At 49.2% G+C, this 21550-nt stretch overlaps 1 protein-coding gene across 1 annotated transcript; it reads right to left on the minus strand.

Annotated features, from left to right (window-relative positions):
- Positions 1 to 1959: 1959 nt before the first annotated feature.
- On the minus strand, positions 1960 to 20570 carry NGRN (neugrin, neurite outgrowth associated). Its single transcript, XM_069625208.1, has 3 exons — positions 20220 to 20570; positions 11930 to 12040; positions 1960 to 2685 (listed from the first exon to the last, which is right to left on the minus strand). Exons 1-3 carry the CDS (start codon positions 20411 to 20413, stop codon positions 2034 to 2036), a joined length of 957 nt encoding a protein of 318 aa, XP_069481309.1. The 5' UTR covers positions 20414 to 20570; the 3' UTR covers positions 1960 to 2033.
- Between the last annotated feature and the right edge of the window lie 980 nt (positions 20571 to 21550).

A 21550-nucleotide genomic window follows, 5' to 3' on the forward strand; every position in this document is an offset into this window, starting at 1 on the left:
TACATTGGAAATGGAAATTCTGCAAGGCGCTAAGATAATAGTTGTTGCAAGCCTTGCATCCCCGAGTGTGCTTCTTTGGTGCTCCTGTAGAAGCAAAGTAGCAGTTCATAAATTTTACTTGATAAAGTAGATGCAGACTTGTTGGGTGATCATTTCATGCTACTGCAGGATTTTAGACCAAAACAGTTCTACAGAGTAACAAATAGGGAGTATTCATCCCTTCTCCCCAAGGGGGAGCCACCCCTTATGAGGCTAGGGAGGTGACTCCGCTCTGCAAGACACTCCCTAGGGATCTGGGTAAGTGGGACCACACTGGGTCATCCTACTGTTTGGCTGTAGGTAATGTGGAAACCAACACTATCTGAAAATAAAGGCAATATCACTTTAAGAAAAAAGGAGTATGAAAACAGGACGAGGAAGCCCAAATGGAGGCGAGAGAACAGTACGCAGCGGAAGCGCACTGACGTCAAAACACCCAGGAGAGGCAGAGCAGAGTGCTGCTGCAGAACCTGCAGCACTCTGAGAAGAAGGGAAGGCAATTTGGAGATGCCAGAGGAACAGCGTAGCAGACAGTGGGAGAAACGTCAAGAGGGAATCAAAGGAACCTCCCAAAGATGTAGCATGACCACAGAGGTGCCGTGGGTGGCCAGGGACCCTCCTAACTAGAGCGAAACCTAGATAAAAGCTTCCACCAGCTGCTGTTCAGGGAACGTAGCAAAATGCAGAGAAGCGGAGACCGGAGCAGCGAAGAGAGGAAATTGACCGACCCGAGCGTGAGCAGAGCCCCGTCAAGTAACACAGGGCTGAGGCAGGTACAGGGGTATTACGGGAGGAGCGGGCAGCCGCCTGCCAGGAGCCAATAAATAAACAAAGAGACCATGATTAGGATACATGTAGGAGCAGAATAACAAATGGGCAGAAATCATCTGATGAGATATTCAAAAGCAAGTAAAAGGTTGTGAATCGTTCAGAGAGTGAAAAAAACTATTGTAGGGTAAAGAGAGAAAACCCCAAGAAGCGATTTCAAGAGCGACAATTCTTAAAGAGTGGGAAGACTCCTTTAAGAATGAAACGTGTTGGAAGTACAAAGTGAACTACACACCAAGAAAGAAGGAACTTTTAAAGCCATTTCAGAGATGGGGGAACTTTCAAATCAAATAAGTCAGAGGAACAACTCAAGAGTGAAAGGAAAGGGTCTAAGAGACTGTACTCAATAGAACATTATTGTCACTTGATTAGGAAAATGAGACCCACCAACAGTTGGGAAGAGGTGCAGGAGCTCATGAAAGAGACAGTACATTGAGAGAGGAGGATCATCTAAGGAGTGGGTTTTGGAAAACAATTACAGACTTGTGTAGAACGAGAAAACCCTGGAAAAGAGCAAAGACAAAAAAACAATGGAGAGGCCACCAGAAGAGAGATTAATTTTGGGCCCATTTTAGTTAGTATTGTAAGAGCTAGGGTCAGGTAGTTTTAGGCCCAGACTGGGGGCATTTTTGGTTTTCTTATGAGAGCGAGCTCCTTTGTTTAATTTAGTTAGGAAGGGAATTTCCCTATAGTGTAGGGGGGGAAAAAAAAGGCATTTATTATTATTTCAAAAAAAGCACTTAAAACATTGTGTCAGACGAGACCTTCTGGGCCACCACAAGTGGTTTTACTTTTAGAGTAGCGCTGTGGTACAACTGCAGAACCACTGGCATCATATGTTTTTATAATTATTTTGATATCGCAGCGTTTGCATGTGCTTTTAGTATTTCATACTGTTCATATTAAATACACCATTCTTATTTGATTTTAACAAGACAAAATGTTGAACAAATAATATATGTTCAGTTATGTGGTTCAATTTTGGAGGATTGTTGCATTATGTAGCTATCCAGGGAGAGTCGATATGTTTCATATACATAGATCTTTTAAATTTACTTGCCACTGAATGACAAAAATATAGAACACAACAAATCACCTTGAAAAAAAGTGTATTATCTTCCATATGAATTACAGCGCTTATATTAGGTTTTCTTGTCCTATATGAGTCAAACTCTATACAAAAAATTCCCATCGCAATCAAAAAACTCTCGTCCTCTCTGCACGATTTTCATGTTGGATCTGTCACCACTTTCTGCAAGTCTTTCCAGTTCCTGCTCACTGAGGACTTCGCCATCCCACTCTTCAATGTCCTGCTCTTGGGAATGGGGCAAATGGTCTTTAGCCTCAGTATCAGTGATGTTGCTTTGAGCAAGTGCTGGAACTACAGCCGCTGAACCGGACTTCAACCAGTGTGACTGTTTGTTGACTATGCTTTCCTTTGGCCGACTTGAAATCTCTGGTGTAAGGCTTCCCCTCAGCACCACAGAGGACGAGCTGGCGGGGAGTTGCAATAACGCTGGGTGAAAACCATCCTTGTGGTTATATCTGCCAGGCAGTCTTTTCTGCTGAATTCCTTGCACTGTCCCCAGGGATTGTTTTCCAGGAAGAGAATTTAAATGCCTTGTGTCTTTTGTGGAGCCACCTGAAATTGTTCGGTTTTCAGTCATCATGGCAACCTTTCTATCTTGATTCAATTTCACTGCCAATGGTGGAGAAAACCTGCTTCGCAAAACCCTTCTGATCACATCAGGATCAACATTAAATCCTTCAGCTAGACGGGCAACAGTCCACTCTTCTGGGGATTCGTGATTTAACTGCCTAGGAGAAGTGGAAAAAAAAGATTTTATATTAGTGAATAACCTCCTGACAATCCGTGATGTAAACCATGGAATCCACCATGCATTCCAAAACGAGAAGAGAAGCTTAAAGATTTGAAATTCTCATAGGTGGGTGAAATAAAGTAAAAAGTAAATATCAAGGCTGGTGGCATATCTTGACAGAATACCGGATTCCAGCCTCCGAGAACTAGCATGACTAACTCATGTAAGGGGCTATATATTTTGTATTTCTCTACACACACAAAATGTAGGAAGGAGCTTTCCAATTACCAATATAACAGGGTCAGAGTCTTGACCATGTCAAAGTGGAGTGCAAGTGTTTGGAAGGGGGCGCATAGGGGGTGGGGGGGGGGCTTTCTCAGCCTGAAGCAGGAGGCTTTCTAAAACTAAACTCAAAACAAGCCCTGCCCAGGTGTGCAAAGCGGGAATTGTGGGGTCACTGGTCAACCAAAAATCCCCCCTGTGCCACTCCTATGCTCTCAATGTCTCTGGATACAGTCGCTTGCCAGAGTTCTCTTTTTGTCTTTTCAGAACTATATCTCCCACAATGCAACAGCAAGGAAACCCCAGACTGGAGAAAACATCCTAAAGTCACGAAATACAGCAATGCCAGCAGACTGTAAAGGCAACACCACCAAACCGCATCCAACATAGAAAAGCAGACCAGACCATTCACCCTCCAAGCAGAAAAATGAACTTCCAACCTACATCGTGGCAGATTAACTCCAAACGGCTTGTAAAAAACTGCTCTGGAAAAGGCGGAGAGGCTTAGAACGTTTTAGAGAGCCTACCAGCTGTGTAGCCTCCTCCCGGGGTAATAGACAGGCATTGATTGGAGCAGAGAATCAGCCAAGCACTGCAACCAATTTATGGGCAAGACAGTCCCTGCATACAGCGTCCTGCACTATAAAAGCGGACAGCAGCAGAGGCAAAGTAGGGTTGCACGGGTGAGGAAGGGTAGCAGGGCAGAGTTGGAGAGGCACATTTTGAGCAGGTGATGTATTTGAGAGAGTGTGGCATCAGTGCTCTGTAGTACAGAAGTGGGTGAGTGTTTGAGAGAAAGAATGAACATAGAACGGGAGATATTCATTAGTGTGAGAAGGAGCAAAGAGTGAAGTAGTGAGGGTGCAAAAGTGGGTTTCTGATCAATAGTGCATTTGGTTAGACTAAGAAAAAAAATCAATATACAAAAATGTTCATTAGGAACAATCACTTAAAAGTCCTTTCATCAAACTCTTAAAACAGATAAAAAAATGTAACTGTACAACAGCACATTTTGTATTTCATTAACACATCACTGATGGTAGGGTTAGTCTATTGGCAACCGATTTCCATGCATAATAAGCCACCACCACCACTATGACCAGTGACTCTGCCCCAAAAATACTACTCCAGAATTGGTCAGATGACTACAGGCCAAATTTACTATATGTTCTCATATGGAAAGTGTCTAGTGCTTCACATTGGATCAGAACATGTTGGGCAGATTCCACATCTTTAAGGCAAAATCTTCAGATTCTGTTCTCATCAGGGATGCCCAACCAGGCCCCAGTAATATCTAGGACCGGGAGGGTCTGCATCCGCAGTGAGCATCAATCTTGTAAGTGCTGAGACACATTAATAAGTATGACTTAGGAAAAGTACAAAAAGCTGGGAGTATTGGTCACATTTCTGGAGTGTCGCTAAATGGGTCGGTGCCCGATCCGCATGAAAGGAGTGGGGTTTTGCTGCATTCTTTGCAAGATTAATATCAAGCCAAGATACAGGCACTGGGGACACCCCAATCTCTCAAGTTCTCACGAATTGCCCAATAAAGAGTCCTTTCCCCACTAGGTCATACTATATCTTTGCCCAAAATGTGCAAACCGCCAGTGACCAAAGAGAGGTTAAAGATGGGAGGCTGAGCTCGAACCCAACCGCCTCCACCGAACACAAGGCAACAACTGCAGCATCTTCCCCTCATGCTTACCCAGAGAGATCACCGCTCTCGGGGGGGGGGGGGGGGGCGGGAAGGGGGGGGGAGACCTCCAGTGCATATATCATTGTTGGTGCAATAGAGGTCTTGCATTGAAGCAAAAATGATAGCATACATCTACCCCCTGCCCATCTATCGTTTTTCTAAGAGTAAGCCACTTATACCAAACCCTATGAGCTATGTCAGCCAGATGGGCAAATAAGTTTGACCCGAAACCCAAATATTTGTATTCCAAAATATGCTCCAGCTTGACCACCGCCCCCATAACAAAAACCATAACCATAGTCTTGGAAGTATTTGGGCTAAGGCCCAGTGCACTCGAAAAAGTATGGAGTGCATAGAGGGAGCGCTGAAGGCCAATCTGGGTTCGATCCAGGATGAGATCCATCATCCACATAGGATTGGCCAAGGAAGAAACTCTGCCATACAATGGAGGTAAGTTCCGAACCGGGCTCAAACGCAAGATTAAAAAGCAAGGGGGCTAAAGAGCACCCACGCTTGGTGGGGGAAGGGCACAGAATGATCCCTCCCCGGACAGTCCGACTTTAACCTCAGTCTCACTATAAAGACCCTTAATGAAATAAAGCAGTGAAGGGTCTATTATCCCAGGATTCAAGCACTGCCAGGAGTTTTGCTCTCAGCACGCTGTCAAACGCAGCCGAGTAATCAACGAAACCCAAGTACAATGACTCCCAGGATAACACCGAGTGCCAGAGATTAGGGTCAGGAGTGTCCAGATCGAATGAGTGGTTGTGCACCCCTTCCTGAATCCAGTTTGTTGATAGTTTATCAGGCCCTTCTCTTCCACCGAAGCTGACAGCAGCCCCAATAAAAAGTTGGCAAAAATCTTCGAGCTGCAGTCAAGCATTGCTAACAAGGTCCTTCTCTTCCACCGAAGCCGACAGCAGCCCCAATAAAAAGTTGGCAAAAATCTTCGAGCTGCAGTCAAGCATTGCTAACAATCTCATTAGAGGGCAGGTCACAGGGTCCTTTCTCAAAAACGGGAATTAGAATTGATGCTTTCCATGATCTTGGAATACATCCAGTTTCTCAAATCTGCTGAATAAGATGCAAAATATGAGCCCACAATTGAGCGTCGACCTTCTGCACCAAGTTGGATAGGCCATCAGGGCCAACCGCATTTGAAGGCTCGGATTTAATTATACAGGCCTCCAAATCTGCCTCCTTAATATGGGTGCTCAACAATGAATTGGCCATAGATTTAAAATCACATACACTGCCACCAATTTCCCCACCTTCAAAAACACCATCAATAAAAGCAGCCCATTGATCCTCTGATACACCCACAATCTCTTGCGTCAACGAATTTGGCTCATGTCCACAAAGTCAATGTCAGAATTTCATTGAATCATTATCAATCTATTCAAATATCTGCACCCGGTATCATTCATAGAAAACCTATGGCCCAAGAGCCAGTTCTTATACCCAACCCTGAGCCCAGCTAACTGTTTTCGTTTATCGCACGCCAAGAGATGATCATTTCTCCTTAACCTATGAGAGACTGCATTCAGCTCTCGTTTCTTCCTGGCAATTACCATGTCAAAACGGCAAACCTTATTTAGAGGACCATTCTGTTTGAGAATACACCTACGCTCCGGGGGGGCAAAAAGGGCATGCAGATTTCCTAAATCTATTACAGTATGATCAAATTTCGGCATTGTTAAGGCCACTATTTCTCAAGGAGAGATTGAACTTTGCAATAGTTTCTGCTGACCAACACAGTCTATTTCCCTGAGAATTCAGAATGGGGCTACAAACCAATCTTTCTCTAGACCTGCGCCGGGCCATTTGGCAACTCAGCACAAGCATCACATGGTCGCTTATCATGGAGAATCTAGTCTCCATCCAGCGCTGGGCAATACCCAGCGATCATTCGTAAAGATGAAATCTATTCGGCTGCTGTAAGCGCCATTCAACCAAGTCATTTTGTCCAGCCCCTCTTTCAAACATAGGGGGCCCAGAGTTCAAACTAGACAAGTGCTCACAACTACTCTGGCCCTAACACTCAGCTCTCCTTTTGTATCTGACCCCTCCCTACTATGTGGTTTAGTGACACACATTAAAATGACCAGTTAAGATAGGAAAGTGTGTCAATCAATCTCTAAAAGTCTCCACAACAGTGTCAATTATTTTTGCACTCAACGCACCCCCAGGGGGTGTCGTAAAGGGTCGCCAGCAAAATAGACTCATTACCGACTTACAGATTCTTTATATGAGCTGCCAAAAAGTTAGGATGGGCCTTGCTAGAACAGTACCCAGTAAGGTTAGTCGTTACTCTGGCACCAATGCAAAAGCCACCTTTTGGTTGACCTCCCATAAGTGGTCCAGACAGAAGATAAATTAAAGAATACCCATCCAGTTCAAATACAGCACACAGCCAGATCTCCTGTAAACTGAAGCACATAACACTCTTCAAGATATCCATTATTTGTAAATTGCCTAGAAAACCCTTGCCTAGTGTTCCAGGTAAGGAGTGGAGTCACGTCCGCTTCTTTCACTGCAAGAGCAGTGGGACTTTAGCCCATCGCCCACTCTGTCTTGACAGCTCCGGGGTTGTCTTTGGGAGCCTTAACAAATTCCTTTGAGGAAATGATTCCAAGATCCAGTCTCGTAAGTAGCTCAAGAAGCCAAGTTCGGTTGAGGAAAGGGCTGTGCGCAGTAGTATTTGTTTCCACCAACTTGATATGCAGCAAGTCAACCACGCTAGATACAATTTCTCACCCCCAAACCCAAAGTCTTGGGCCTTAATTGTTCTACCCTGTCAAGCCAGAGACCGGTTTGTCAGTGTTCAAAACTTGAGAATGCTGTTGGGAAATGGTAGTTGAGTCCCTGGTGATTTGAGCTTTCGAACTGACAAAGGCCAAAGAAGCAGGGATAACTGGCAAAGCCTTTCTGGGGGCACTATCCTGCCCACTGATTGCGTAGATTCCAAATTGGCCGATTTTACCTGGGCCATTACCCAACCCTGTACCAAACTGAGCCGACTGTCCGCCATTGGTCGAACCCTCAGCTGCTTGCCCATCATTTTCAGATCAAGAATATGGGATGGAGACCCCACCGGAGTTGCTTGGGGAATGAGGCTTGGCAAGAGATCCAACTACCCAGCCGTCAATAGGGCCTCAAAGGCATACCTGCCCGTTTTCCCATCCTCTAGGGTTTTAGACACATAGCCCCCAGCCCCTTAGTCAACCATCGCTGTTTAACAGGGCCAGTCTTGGCCTGCTTAGACTTCTGATTTTCCAGCTGGGGCCCCTTTCTGCGTTACATTCATACTAAGTACTCGAATTTTATGAGGGGGGGGGGGGATTGGGAGCGTTTATGAGGGCAAGTTTATCACAAATAGCCTCCAATGCCCCGCTGCCAGAGTCTGCCACCACATAGGCCCCATCTTCAAGATTATCCACCTGCCTAAGTGAAGATGTGGCTCTGGTGGTGCTAGGAGCTGTTAATTGATCACCTTCCTGTACGTGCATACACCTTGCGCTCCTTAACATGTTAGTTAGGTCAAGCACTCCCTCCTTTAAAGACTGCTGCTCCTAAGCCATTTTCGAACACAGTTTAAGCAATACCTGGATTTTGGCTTCCAGCAAACCCAGTAGGCTCTTCTCAGCAGAGGACAATGGTTGGCTTCAACCTGGTTGCCCTCCACAGGGCTCTCCTCAGAGTCACTCTCACCAGGAGCTGATTCAGACGAGGTCATAAAGACTCCCAGGCTGGGCGATGGGGAAAGGTTGGAAGACAAGATGTCGTCCAGCTCAAAGTCATCCAGTGCCATTGCATTTCTTTTAACCACCTGACAAAGTTTCATGAGTGAACCATTATTGACAATGGAGGTTACAAAGTCTGTATCAGAATCTTCCAAGATCTGCACATTAGCGGCCATGTTAGACAGCTCCATGGGATCCACAATCGGAACCACTGCAGGCTTACAAAACCTAACGGCCCCAGATGGCTAGCTCTGTCCTTCCAAATGCCACTCGAGAGGGTTGCACCCCCACTCAATACATTAAGATAGGCTGGTGCCTTTATGCTAGGTTAAGGAACTCTTCAGAGTGCAACAGCAAGGTCACCGTACCGGCATTCCAACGATGCAGCCAAACAATTCCAGGGCCCAGTCCACAGCAACAAGGTCCTCTGCCCCTCTGACCACTTGCACCCACTTCCGCGCATGCTCTGCGCCAGAAGTGGGGTGTTATAGTTGCAGGCAGCAACTTCCTCATTGCTCAGTGCTCCGGTCCCCAGTCCTTAAATGGACAGCACGCAGAGAGAAGTTGTGAAACAGTCACCCGCAGTATTGGCTTTTTCACTGCTCTCAAGGACCAAGCCAAGGGTTCACCACAGACCACTTGCACCCACTTCCGGTTTCATGAATAGAGAAGGGGTGAGCAGGGCTCCATATTCTCGAGTTACATGAATTTTTGTGATAGCAGTAGAGCAGGAAGACTCGCAGTAGCGTGGAGAAGGTAGAGAGTTGTGGTTAAGTGCATGTAGACAGACTTGGTAGGGCAGAGGAGTGTAGGGGGAGGAGTACAGTAGTGAAGCAAAGGGGGGGGATAAGATCAGGAGGCACACATGTACCACCCCTCTAGAACTAACATCTGTGGTAGTGTAGCAATAGGTAGATGTCCCTGAGGGAGACAGATAGCCAACCTCTCAGGGACACCCCTGTAGAGCAATCTTGCAGACAGACAGTAGGGGGGGAGCGAGGGGGGGGTTACCAATCTGTAGAAACTAAATAAGGCTACGGACGCCTGGGCTAGGGCGGGACTCACAGGGGAGTGGAGAGGTACAGCCCTAGCACCACCTTCCCAAATGCCTTTTCCAGCTGGTATGCCTTGCGTCACAATCAATGCCTGTCTGTTCTGCAATCCTAACAAAACTTTTAAAAAGTAACGATAGCTTTATTGTGTGCTAAATGGGAGCAAGACTTTGTGCTTCATTGAGGCCATCTGTCACACCATGGATACACCAAATATCCTAAAATCACAATGGTGAGCATTATGGTTAGGGCAGATATCGGAATATGCTGTAAAACAATGGCGTGTTCCTTTCCTGAATGACAGCATCTCACAAGACTTTCAGAAACGGTCAGACAATCTGCACCTCGTAATAAGGCAATGCATGGTCGTTTAAGTCCAGTGATTGGTAGATCAATATAATGCACAAATGTGACCCATGCAATGACTGGGTAATCAACAACCTGACTACTGCCACAGGCTGGTACAAAAAGACCATCTCTCCCCAGAGAATATGATTGATGTCTGCATTCTGACAATGGGTGGGGCAGAAAAATTCCCCCTCCTCCCACAGAGTCGACCCCTTTATATTTCATCTATTCAAGCCCCAGGCCATATTTCTGTGAACAAAATTACTGTGGGACACTTAGTTCCTGCTTGTAGCCACAAACTTAGCTTCACAAGAAAGCAAATAGAAGTTACTCTAATCCCGAGCTTAGAAACCAATCTCTGGTAATAAGCCGTTATAAAAGAATAACTATAATATACTTTTAGCTCCCAACATTGCATTTAAATAAATCTATATACAGCAATGGTCATGATGCTTATTCAGCGCACGGCAAACCATCTTCTTACCAGAAATGTGGAGTTAAGCAAAGGAAAGTGAAAAGGTGCTCAATTGATGAAGCACTAATATGGCCTTGCCCTATGACCACAGGCTGCACAGAGGTCTAACGAAAATGCTAAACTCCATGAGCAATCTCGCCATCTAATGTCTCGCTAAGGCAGTGTTAAAGGAACACCAAAAATAATGTGAATGTCAAGTCAAAGATCTGCAAAAAAACCTGGTCACTTGTGGTAAAGAAGAAGCGATAGCTGCATGTCGTGTAATGCTTAATGTAGGGAAGGCATGGTATCACAGGTATTGACACAATGGATACAATTTGTAAAACCATTATTGATAATGTTGGGGTTGGAGAAACTCCTATTCTGCCCTATAACTAAGATGGGAGTAGTCTCACCATCAAACGATAAACAAAACAGCCCTAGTGGAGTCTCAAATCAAAATGGCCTATACTAACAAAAACCTAATGCCTGTCCTATCTCTTGTACAAAAAGTGTAAAAACGAGAAAATGTATGCAAATGGCAAAGTCAGTGTTCAAATGATAGTGTGGCTGAACCAGCTCTCCTCCCAACGTTAGGCCTCACCAGGTAAGGCGATCCTTGTAGGCAGGATGACACTCTGGCTCAGCTCCCAATACAGTACACAACCAAGACCACCTGGCCTTCCACGTTTAAAGTTCCTTTCTCTGGCTTTCAAAATACGTTCACAAAAAGGTCCTCCTCTGCCAGGCTCAGACCTCTCATGATACAGTACACACAAAGTTGCAAGGGGGCTCGCTTCCCCAAGTTTAATATATATCAGGTCTCCCTCAATCAGGCTCAGACCACTTTTGGATGTCGAAGTCTTTCGAATGTGCGTGGCTTTCTTTATTGACCACCGCCGGACCACTTTGATTCAACATTCACAATTTACTTTCACTCTTGCTGTTTGTTCGCCCTTTAGCCTAAAACAATGCACCTTTAACTGAGACTTTCAAATGGGCTACTTCCTTTCATTGGACCACTCTGTTACTTGGTATTGCTTATCTTGCAGCTGTATTTCACTTTAAAGTCTGTACAGGTCTGCCTTTCTTGCGTTTCATCCACACGCATGCAGCCTTCAATTGCGATATGATTTTGCTACTTCATTCACTTTAGCACACACCGGTCTCCCAGGTCGCTTGCCAACTCACCGGTGGTGTGAGCTGCTTTCTCGTTTGGCGTTTTCCGATTTTCTTGTCAGGATTAGTACCACAGGCTTGACTTCGCCTCCCCAACTCTGCCATTATCCCGGCAGGGTCGCTGGCATACTTGAAACACAATGCAATCTTCCCCTGTGGGATTTGGACTTCAGCACGCATCTTTCAAAAAAAAAATCCTAAAAAATAGCATGGGGTAGATTAACAAAAAAGGGGGGATTACCGCGTCTCACCATCGCCTATCTCACCCCTACTCCTGAAAGACCCCTCACCCAGGTAGGTGATCCTCCCACACAGGTCCATCCTGGATCCAAAAGCGATGACTGTGTCCTGGTCACCTGATGACAAGTTCCTGAGGACTAGCAGAGGGAGACACCTTTTGGTTTCTCACAGTAAACAAAACAAACAAAAAAGTAGCAAAAGGCTTATGTTCTTACTCTACCCATCATATCTAGACTGGCAACTCTCACCTGATCTGCTCCATTGCTGCCCAGGTGAGGCTTCTCTTAATGGGAACACGTGGTTCCATCTTTCGCTTCATTTTCTGGAACAAAATGGTCTTCTGTTGACGCTTCAACAACCTAAATACCAAAGAACAGAAAAAGAAAAGGTAAGTGCTGCGTACGCTTACGAACACCTCAATGCACACACTGAACACAATTGGAAACCCTATCACTTATATGCAATTGTGTATGGCACTATCAAGTTTCTGAAAAAGCTTCCCACTAGGTTGGAGCTTAGAAGTGCTACTGTGTCAGGTTTCACAGTGTGCTGCATGTAGAGGTGTGGTACGGTGGATGTGTGTCGACAGCAATATACAAAACAGATGTTCTTTTGCTTTTCCGGTCAGCATGATCAAGCAGAGGGGAAGGGACGAGGGGAGAAAGCGGGATTAAGGACCCCCTCCCAAGGTTATGGCACAAGTAGGTGTGTGCAAGGGCTTGAAGAAGACAAGAGAGGATAGCTGAGGGGAATACGAGGGGTAAAACCAGAATGTAAAAATGACATCCAACACAATACAAGTTCCAGGGGCTTATAAATTGACTGTACAATCCATGCTGCATGCACGCTCAGGGTGAATTAAATGTACAAGATACAGAAGTGTGTTAAAAAAAAAGACTAACTTGCTTTGAAAACTGAAATGACTAGCGTGTTGGTTATTTGTCAAATTGTTGCATTCGAATTTAATAGAAGTGTAATCTGTTTATCTGAATACTGTGTCAATTATTTCAATTCGATTCATAAATAGAACTTCTGTGCAACAAAAAAAAAAAAGTTACACCGAGGGCTAGAAATGAACAGAAAGGGAGGCGGGTATGCATAGATTACCCAAGGGGTAGAAACGAACATAAAGGTAGGAGGGCACACACAGGTTATCCGAGGGATAGAAACAAACAGAAAGGGGCGAGTGCGCAACCAGGTAACCCATGGGTAAGATGACCAGACGTCCCAGTTTTGCCAGGACTAACCCGGGTTTTGGTGCTCTGTCCCCCTTTCTCAAAATTATGTTTCCATTGGAAACTGCAGTGGTCACGGTTTTTGGTAGTCAGCCTTTATAGCCGACAGGCATGAATGCACAATGTCACACAGAAGAAGTGGTTTGTGATGAATTAATTATGTGTTTATTTGAATAGTAAAACCCCTTCTCCTCCAAACGCTACTGCCTTGACAGCCACTTTCAATAGTTAATCCTACTTATGTTAGTTGCCCTGTCCCGGTTTTTTTTAGTTTTTAAATCTGGTCACCCTACTAAGGAATAGAAACAGAAAGGGAGGGTGGGCATGCAGAGGTTAGCCGAGGGATAGGAACTAACAGAAAGGGAGGGTGGGCATGCAGAGGTTACCCGAGGGATAGGAACTAACAGAAAGGGAGGGTGGGCACGCAGAGGTAACCCGAGGGATAGGAACTAACAGAAAGGGAGGGTGGGCACGCAGAGGTAACCCGAGGGATAGGAACTAACAGAAAGGGAGGGTGGGCAGGCAGAGGTTACCCGAGGGATAGGAACTAACAGAAAGGGAGGGTGGGCAGGCAGAGGTAACCCGAGGGATAGAAACTAACAGAAAGGGATGGTGGGCAGGCAGAGGTTACCCGATGGATAGGAACTAACAGAAAGGGAGGAATGCAGGCAGAGGTTACCCGAGGGATAGGAACTAACAGAAAGGGAGGAATGCAGGCAGAGGTTACCCGAGGGATAGGAACTAACAGAAAGGGAGGGTGGGCACGCAGAGGTAACCCGAGGGATAGGAACTAACAGAAAGGGAGGGTGGGCAGGCAGAGGTTACCCGAGGGATAGGAACTAACAGAAAGGGAGGAATGCAGGCAGAGGTTACCCGAGGGATAGGAACTAACAGAAAGGGAGGAATGCAGGCAGAGGTTACCCGAGGGATAGGAACTAACAGAAAGGGAGGAATGCAGGCAGAGGTTACCCGAGGGATAGGAACTAACAGAAAGGGAGGGTGGGCAGGCAGAGGTTACCCGAGGGATAGGAACTAACAAAGGGAGGAATGCAGGCAGAGGTTACCCGAGGGATAGGAACTAACAGAAAGGGAGGGTGGGCAGGCAGAGGTTACCCGAGGGATAGGAACTAACAGAAAGGGAGGAATGCAGGCAGAGGTTACCCGAGGGATAGGAACTAACAGAAAGGGAGGAATGCAGGCAGAGGTTACCCGAGGGATAGGAACTAACAGAAAGGGAGGAATGCAGGCAGAGGTTACCCGAGGGATAGGAACTAACAGAAAGGGAGGGTGGGCAGGCAGAGGTTACCCGAGGGATAGGAACTAACAAAGGGAGGAATGCAGGCAGAGGTTACCCGAGGGATAGGAACTAACAGAAAGGGAGGGTGGGCAGGCAGAGGTTACCCGAGGGATAGGAACTAACAGAAAGGGAGGAATGCAGGCAGAGGTTACCCAAGGGATAGGAACTAACAGGAAGGGAGGGTGGGCACTCAGAGGTTACCCGAGGGATAGGAACTAACAGAAAGGGAGGAATGCAGGCAGAGGTTACCCGAGGGATAGGAACTAACAGAAAGGGAGGAATGCAGGCAGAGGTTACCCGAGGGATAGGAACTAACAGAAAGGGAGGAATGCAGGCAGAGGTTACCCGAGGGATAGGAACTAACAGAAAGGGAGGGTGGGCAGGCAGAGGTTACCCGAGGGATAGGAACTAACAAAGGGAGGAATGCAGGCAGAGGTTACCCGAGGGATAGGAACTAACAGAAAGGGAGGGTGGGCAGGCAGAGGTTACCCGAGGGATAGGAACTAACAGAAAGGGAGGAATGCAGGCAGAGGTTACCCGAGGGATAGGAACTAACAGGAAGGGAGGGTGGGCACTCAGAGGTTACCCGAGGGATAGGAACTAACAGAAAGGGAGGAATGCAGGCAGAGGTTACCCGAGGGATAGGAACTAACAGAAAGGGAGGAATGCAGGCAGAGGTTACCCGAGGGATAGGAACTAACAGAAAGGGAGGAATGCAGGCAGAGGTTACCCGAGGGATAGGAACTAACAGGAAGGGAGGGTGGGCACTCAGAGGTTACCCGAGGGATAGGAACTAACAGGAAGGGAGGGTGGGCAGGCAGAGGTTACCCGAGGGATAGGAACTAACAGGAAGGGAGGGTGGGCAGGCAGAGGTTACCCGAGGGATAGGAACTAACAGAAAGGGAGGAATGAAGGCAGAGGTAACCCGAGGGATAGGAACTAACAGAAAGGGAGGAATGAAGGCAGAGGTAACCCGAGGGATAGGAACTAACAGAAAGGGAGGGTGGGCAGGAGAGGTTACCCGAGGGATAGGAACAACAGAAAGGGAGGGTGGGCAGGAGAGGTTACCCGAGGGATAGGAACTAACAGAAAGGGAGGGTGGGCAGGCAGAGGTTACCCGAGGGATAGGAACTAACAAAGGGAGGAATGAAGGCAGAGGTAACCCGAGGGATAGGAACTAACAGAAAGGGAGGAATGAAGGCAGAGGTAACCCGAGGGATAGGAACTAACAGAAAGGGGGGAATGCAGGCAGAGGTTACCCGAGGGATAGGAACTAACAGGAAGGGAGGGTGGGCAGGCAGAGGTTACCCGAGGGATAGGAACTAACAGGAAGGGAGGGTGGGCAGGCAGAGGTTACCCGAGGGATAGGAACTAACAGGAAGGGAGGGTGGGCAGGCAGAGGTTACCCGAGGGATAGGAACTAACAGAAAGGGAGGAATGAAGGCAGAGTTTACCCGAGGGATAGGAACTAACAGAAAGGGAGGAATGAAGGCAGAGGTTACCCGAGGGATAGGAACTAACAGAAAGGGAGGAATGCAGGCAGAGGTTACCCGAGGGATAGGAACTAACAGAAAGGGAGGGTGGGCAGGCAGAGGTTACCCGAGGGATAGGAACTAACAGAAAGGGAGGAATGCAGGCAGAGGTTACCCGAGGGATAGGAACTAACAGAAAGGGAGGAATGCAGGCAGAGGTTACCCGAGGGATAGGAACAGAAAGGGAGGGTGGGCAGGCAGAGGTTACCCGAGGGATAGGAACTAACAGAAAGGGAGGGTGGGCACGCAGAGGTTACCCGAGGGATAGGAACTAACAGAAAGGGAGGGTGGGCACGCAGAGGTTACCCGAGGGATAGGAACTAACAGAAAGGGAGGGTGGGCAGGCAGAGGTAACCCGAGGGATAGGAACTAACAGAAAGGGAGGAATGAAGGCAGAGGTAACCCGAGGGATAGGAACTAACAGAAAGGGAGGAATGAAGGCAGAGGTAACCCGAGGGATAGGAACTAACAGAAAGGGAGGAATGCAGGCAGAGGTTACCCGAGGGATAGGAACTAACAGGAAGGGAATGTGGGCAGGCAGAGGTTACCCGAGGGATAGGAACTAACAGGAAGGGAGGGTGGGCAGGCAGAGGTTACCCGAGGGATAGGAACTAACAGGAAGGGAGGGTGGGCAGGCAGAGGTTACCCGAGGGATAGGAACTAACAGAAAGGGAGGAATGAAGGCAGAGTTTACCCGAGGGATAGGAACTAACAGAAAGGGAGGAATGAAGGCAGAGGTTACCCGAGGGATAGGAACTAACAGAAAGGGAGGAATGCAGGCAGAGGTTACCCGAGGGATAGGAACTAACAGAAAGGGAGGAATGCAGGTAGAGGTTACCCGAGGGATAAGAACTAACAGAAAGGGAGGGTGGGCAGGCAGAGGTTACCCGAGGGATAGGAACTAACAGAAAGGGAGGGTGGGCACGCAGAGGTTACCCGAGGGATAGGAACTAACAGAAAGGGAGGGTGGGTACGCAGAGGTTACCCGAGGGATAGGAACTAACAGAAAGGGAGGGTGGGCAGGCAGAGGTTACCCGAGGGATAGGAACTAACAAAGGGAGGAATGAAGGCAGAGGTAACCCGAGGGATAGGAACTAACAGAAAGGGAGGAATGAAGGCAGAGGTAACCCGAGGGATAGGAACTAACAGAAAGGGAGGAATGCAGGCAGAGGTTACCCGAGGGATAGGAACTAACAGGAAGGGAGGGTGGGCAGACAGAGGTTACCCGAGGGATAGGAACTAACAGGAAGGGAGGGTGGGCAGGCAGAGGTTACCCGAGGGATAGGAACTAACAGGAAGGGAGGGTGGGCAGGCAGAGGTTACCCGAGGGATAGGAACTAACAGAAAGGGAGGAATGAAGGCAGAGTTTACCCGAGGGATAGGAACTAACAGAAAGGGAGGAATGAAGGCAGAGGTTACCCGAGGGATAGGAACTAACAGAAAGGGAGGAATGCAGGCAGAGGTTACCCGAGGGATAGGAACTAACAGAAAGGGAGGGTGGGCAGGCAGAGGTTACCCGAGGGATAGGAACTAACAGAAAGGGAGGAATGCAGGCAGAGGTTACCCGAGGGATAGGAACTAACAGAAAGGGAGGGTGGGCAGGCAGAGGTTACCCGAGGGATAGGAACTAACAGAAAGGGAGGAATGCAGGCAGAGGTTACCCGAGGGATAGGAACTAACAGAAAGGGAGGAATGCAGGCAGAGGTTACCCGAGGGATAGGAACTAACAGAAAGGGAGGGTGGGCAGGCAGAGGTTACCCGAGGGATAGGAACTAACAGAAAGGGAGGGTGGGCATGCAGAGGTTACCCGAGGGATAGGAACTAACAGAAAGGGAGGGTGGGCAGGCAGAGGTAACCCGAGGGATAGGAACTAACAGAAAGGGAGGAATGCAGGCAGAGGTTACCCGAGGGATAGGAACTAACAGAAAGGGAGGGTGGGCATGCAGAGGTTACCCGAGGGATAGGAACTAACAGAAAGGGAGGGTGGGCAGGCAGAGGTAACCCGAGGGATAGGAACTAACAGAAAGGGAGGGTGGGCAGGCAGAGGTTACCCGAGGGATAGGAACTAACAGAAAGGGAGGGTGGGCAGGCAGAGGTTACCCGAGGGATAGGAACTAACAGAAAGGGAGGAATGCAGGCAGAGGTTACCCGAGGGATAGGAACTAACAGAAAGGGAGGAATGCAGGCAGAGGTTACCCGAGGGATAGGAACTAACAGAAAGGGAGGGTGGGCAGGCAGAGGTTACCCGAGGGATAGGAACTAACAGAAAGGGAGGGTGGGCATGCAGAGGTTACCCGAGGGATAGGAACTAACAGAAAGGGAGGGTGGGCAGGCAGAGGTAACCCGAGGGATAGGAACTAACAGAAAGGGAGGAATGCAGGCAGAGGTTACCCGAGGGATAGGAACTAACAGAAAGGGAGGGTGGGCATGCAGAGGTTACCCGAGGGATAGGAACTAACAGAAAGGGAGGGTGGGCAGGCAGAGGTAACCCGAGGGATAGGAACTAACAGAAAGGGAGGAATGCAGGCAGAGGTTACCCGAGGGATAGGAACTAACAGAAAGGGAGGGTGGGCAGGCAGAGGTTAGCCGAGGGATAGGAACTAACAGAAAGGGAGGGTGGGCAGGCAGAGGTAACCCGAGGGATAGGAACTAACAGAAAGGGAGGGTGGGCAGGCAGAGGTAACCCGAGGGATAGGAACTAACAGAAAGGGAGGGTGGGCAGGCAGAGGTTACCCGAGGGATAGGAACTAACAGAAAGGGAGGGTGGGCAGGCAGAGATTACCCGAGGGATAGGAACTAACAGGAAGGTGGGCAGGCAGAGGTAACCCGAGGGATAGGAACTAACAGAAAGGGAGGGTGGGCAGGCAGAGGTTACCCGAGGGATAGGAACTAACAGAAAGGGAGGAATGCAGGCAGAGGTTACCCGAGGGATAGGAACTAACAGAAAGGGAGGAATGCAGGCAGAGGTTACCCGAGGGATAGGAACTAACAGAAAGGGAGGGTGGGCAGGCAGAGGTAACCCGAGGGATAGGAACTAACAGAAAGGGAGGGTGGGCAGGCAGAGGTTACCCGAGGGATAGGAACTAACAGAAAGGGAGGGTGGGCAGGCAGAGGTTAGCCGAGGGATAGGAACTAACAGAAAGGGAGGAATGCAGGCAGAGGTTACCCGAGGGATAGGAACTAACAGAAAGGGAGGGTGGGCAGGCAGAGGTTACCCGAGGGATAGGAACTAACAAAGGGAGGAATGCAGGCAGAGGTTACCCGAGGGATAGGAACTAACAGAAAGGGAGGGTGGGCAGGCAGAGGTAACCCGAGGGATAGGAACTAACAGAAAGGGAGGGTGGGCAGGCAGAGGTTACCCGAGGGATAGGAACTAACAGAAAGGGAGGGTGGGCAGGCAGAGGTTAGCCGAGGGATAGGAACTAACAAAAAGGGAGGAATGCAGGCAGAGGTTACCCGAGGGATAGGAACTAACAGAAAGGGAGGGTGGGCAGGCAGAGGTTACCCGAGGGATAGGAACTAACAGAAAGGGAGGGTGGGCAGGCAGAGGTTACCCGAGGGATAGGAACTAACAGAAAGGGAGGGTGGGCAGGCAGAGGTTAGCCGAGGGATAGGAACTAACAGAAAGGGAGGAATGCAGGCAGAGGTTACCCGAGGGATAGGAACTAACAGAAAGGGAGGGTGGGCAGGCAGAGGTTACCCGAGGGATAGGAACTAACAAAGGGAGGAATGCAGGCAGAGGTTACCCGAGGGATAGGAACTAACAGAAAGGGAGGGTGGGCAGGCAGAGGTAACCCGAGGGATAGGAACTAACAGAAAGGGAGGGTGGGCAGGCAGAGGTTACCCGAGGGATAGGAACTAACAGAAAGGGAGGGTGGGCAGGCAGAGGTTAGCCGAGGGATAGGAACTAACAAAAAGGGAGGAATGCAGGCAGAGGTTACCCGAGGGATAGGAACTAACAGAAAGGGAGGGTGGGCAGGCAGAGGTTACCCGAGGGATAGGAACTAACAGAAAGGGAGGGTGGGCAGGCAGAGGTTACCCGAGGGATAGGAACTAACAGAAAGGGAGGGTGGGCAGGCAGAGGTTAGCCGAGGGATAGGAACTAACAGAAAGGGAGGAATGCAGGCAGAGGTTACCCGAGGGATAGGAACTAACAGAAAGGGAGGGTGGGCAGGCAGAGGTTACCCGAGGGATAGGAACTAACAGAAAGGGAGGGTGGGCAGGCAGAGGTTACCCGAGGGATAGGAACTAACAGAAAGGGAGGGTGGGCAGGCAGAGGTTACTAGCAGGGGTAAGCTGAGGTTGGGGCTTGGGGGGGGAGGAGGGGGGTCTGAGTGTGGCAATGGCAGTTATAAGGCGTTGTTTTAATCCCCTCCCTCTGAGCAGGAGCTATTGCTCTCTGCTGCTGCCCCGGGCATGCTTCCAGCCTCCCCTCTAGTTGCTGAAGTGTGATCCGCCTCACACATATCAATACCTCGCCACTTGCTCCAGGGCGGGGCCCTCGTCGCCTCCCCCCTCCTCCTCCTGCTGCTCCCAGTCCCGCTCCTCATCCCGCCCGGGCCTCCCCCGGGACCCCGGCCACCGGCCCACCCCGGAGGAGGCGGAATGTGAGAACGCGGGGCCCAGCAGCGCTGCCCGAAGAGCCCGGCGGACCAGAGCCGCAGCCATGCTCACGGGGCGGCGGAAAATAACGGAGCCCGGGGCAGTAACCGCAGCACGGGAGACTGGACGCCCGGCGTGTCATGGAAACAGAAGACGGCCTCCGTGCCGTGAACATCAAAGAGGGACTCAACACGGGAGACTGGACGCCCCGGGGTGTCATGGAAACAGAAGACGGCCTCCGCGCCGTGAACATCAAAGAGGGACTCAACACGGGAGACTGGACGCCCCGGCGTGTCATGGAAACAGAAGACGGCCTCCGCGCCGTGAACATCAAAGAGGGACTCAACACGGGAGACTGGACGCCCCGGCGTGTCATGGAAACAGAAGACGGCCTCGGCCGCGCCGTGAACATCAAAGAGGGACGCCTAGCCAGAGCACGTGACGCACTAGAGCACGCCTTGCCGTCTAAAATGCGCGGGAAGCGGCGGCAGAGCACGTGAAGATCAAAGAGGGACTAGGATTGCCAACTCTTTCATAGTCCATAGCGAGACACTTGCCCACAAGGCGGCGATGACGTCAGTACGTCACTCACGCTTGGCCCGCCCCCTTTCTAATTTACATTTTTTTTAATGGCTCTTAATTCCTGGCTTAATTGCAAATGGTTTGTGCTTGGGAGGTGATGATCACGTTTTTTAACTGCAAACATGACCATCACGACCCCATGAACAAAGCATTGGCATTTGAATGAAAACAGGTGTCAGAGCATGAGTAGCTCGAACTGCAGGCTCAAAAAAGAAGCCAGGGCCATGGAGCCACCCAGACAAAAAAGTGGCTGTGCTGGAGGCAGGTTGTCCCGACGTAAGTCAGGACAACCTGCGTCCCAGAGAGCCACTCTGCAAACTGTGGGACAGAGTCCCTAATTGCGGCACAATCCCACAAAATCTGGGACAGTTGGCCACCCTATTAGGGACTCGTCGCACCAGCGCACAACTTCCAGTCAGAATGTGCCAGAAGCGGCGGCAGGGCAGATAATACGCACTAGAGCGCGCCTTCCTGTCTAGAATGTGCTGGAAGTGGCGGCAGAGCATGTGACGTACTAGAGCACGTCTTCCTGTCTAGAATGTGCCAGAAGCATCAGCAGAGCACATAACGCACTAGAGCGTGCCTTCCCAGCGGCAGCCATGCTGGTGCTAGAAGCAGTTC

The sequence above is a fragment of the Ambystoma mexicanum genome, chromosome 11 (genome assembly GCF_040938575.1).
Source record: "Ambystoma mexicanum isolate Mex_15411 chromosome 11, UKY_AmexF1_1, whole genome shotgun sequence".
NCBI classification, from domain to species: domain Eukaryota; kingdom Metazoa; phylum Chordata; class Amphibia; order Caudata; family Ambystomatidae; genus Ambystoma; species Ambystoma mexicanum.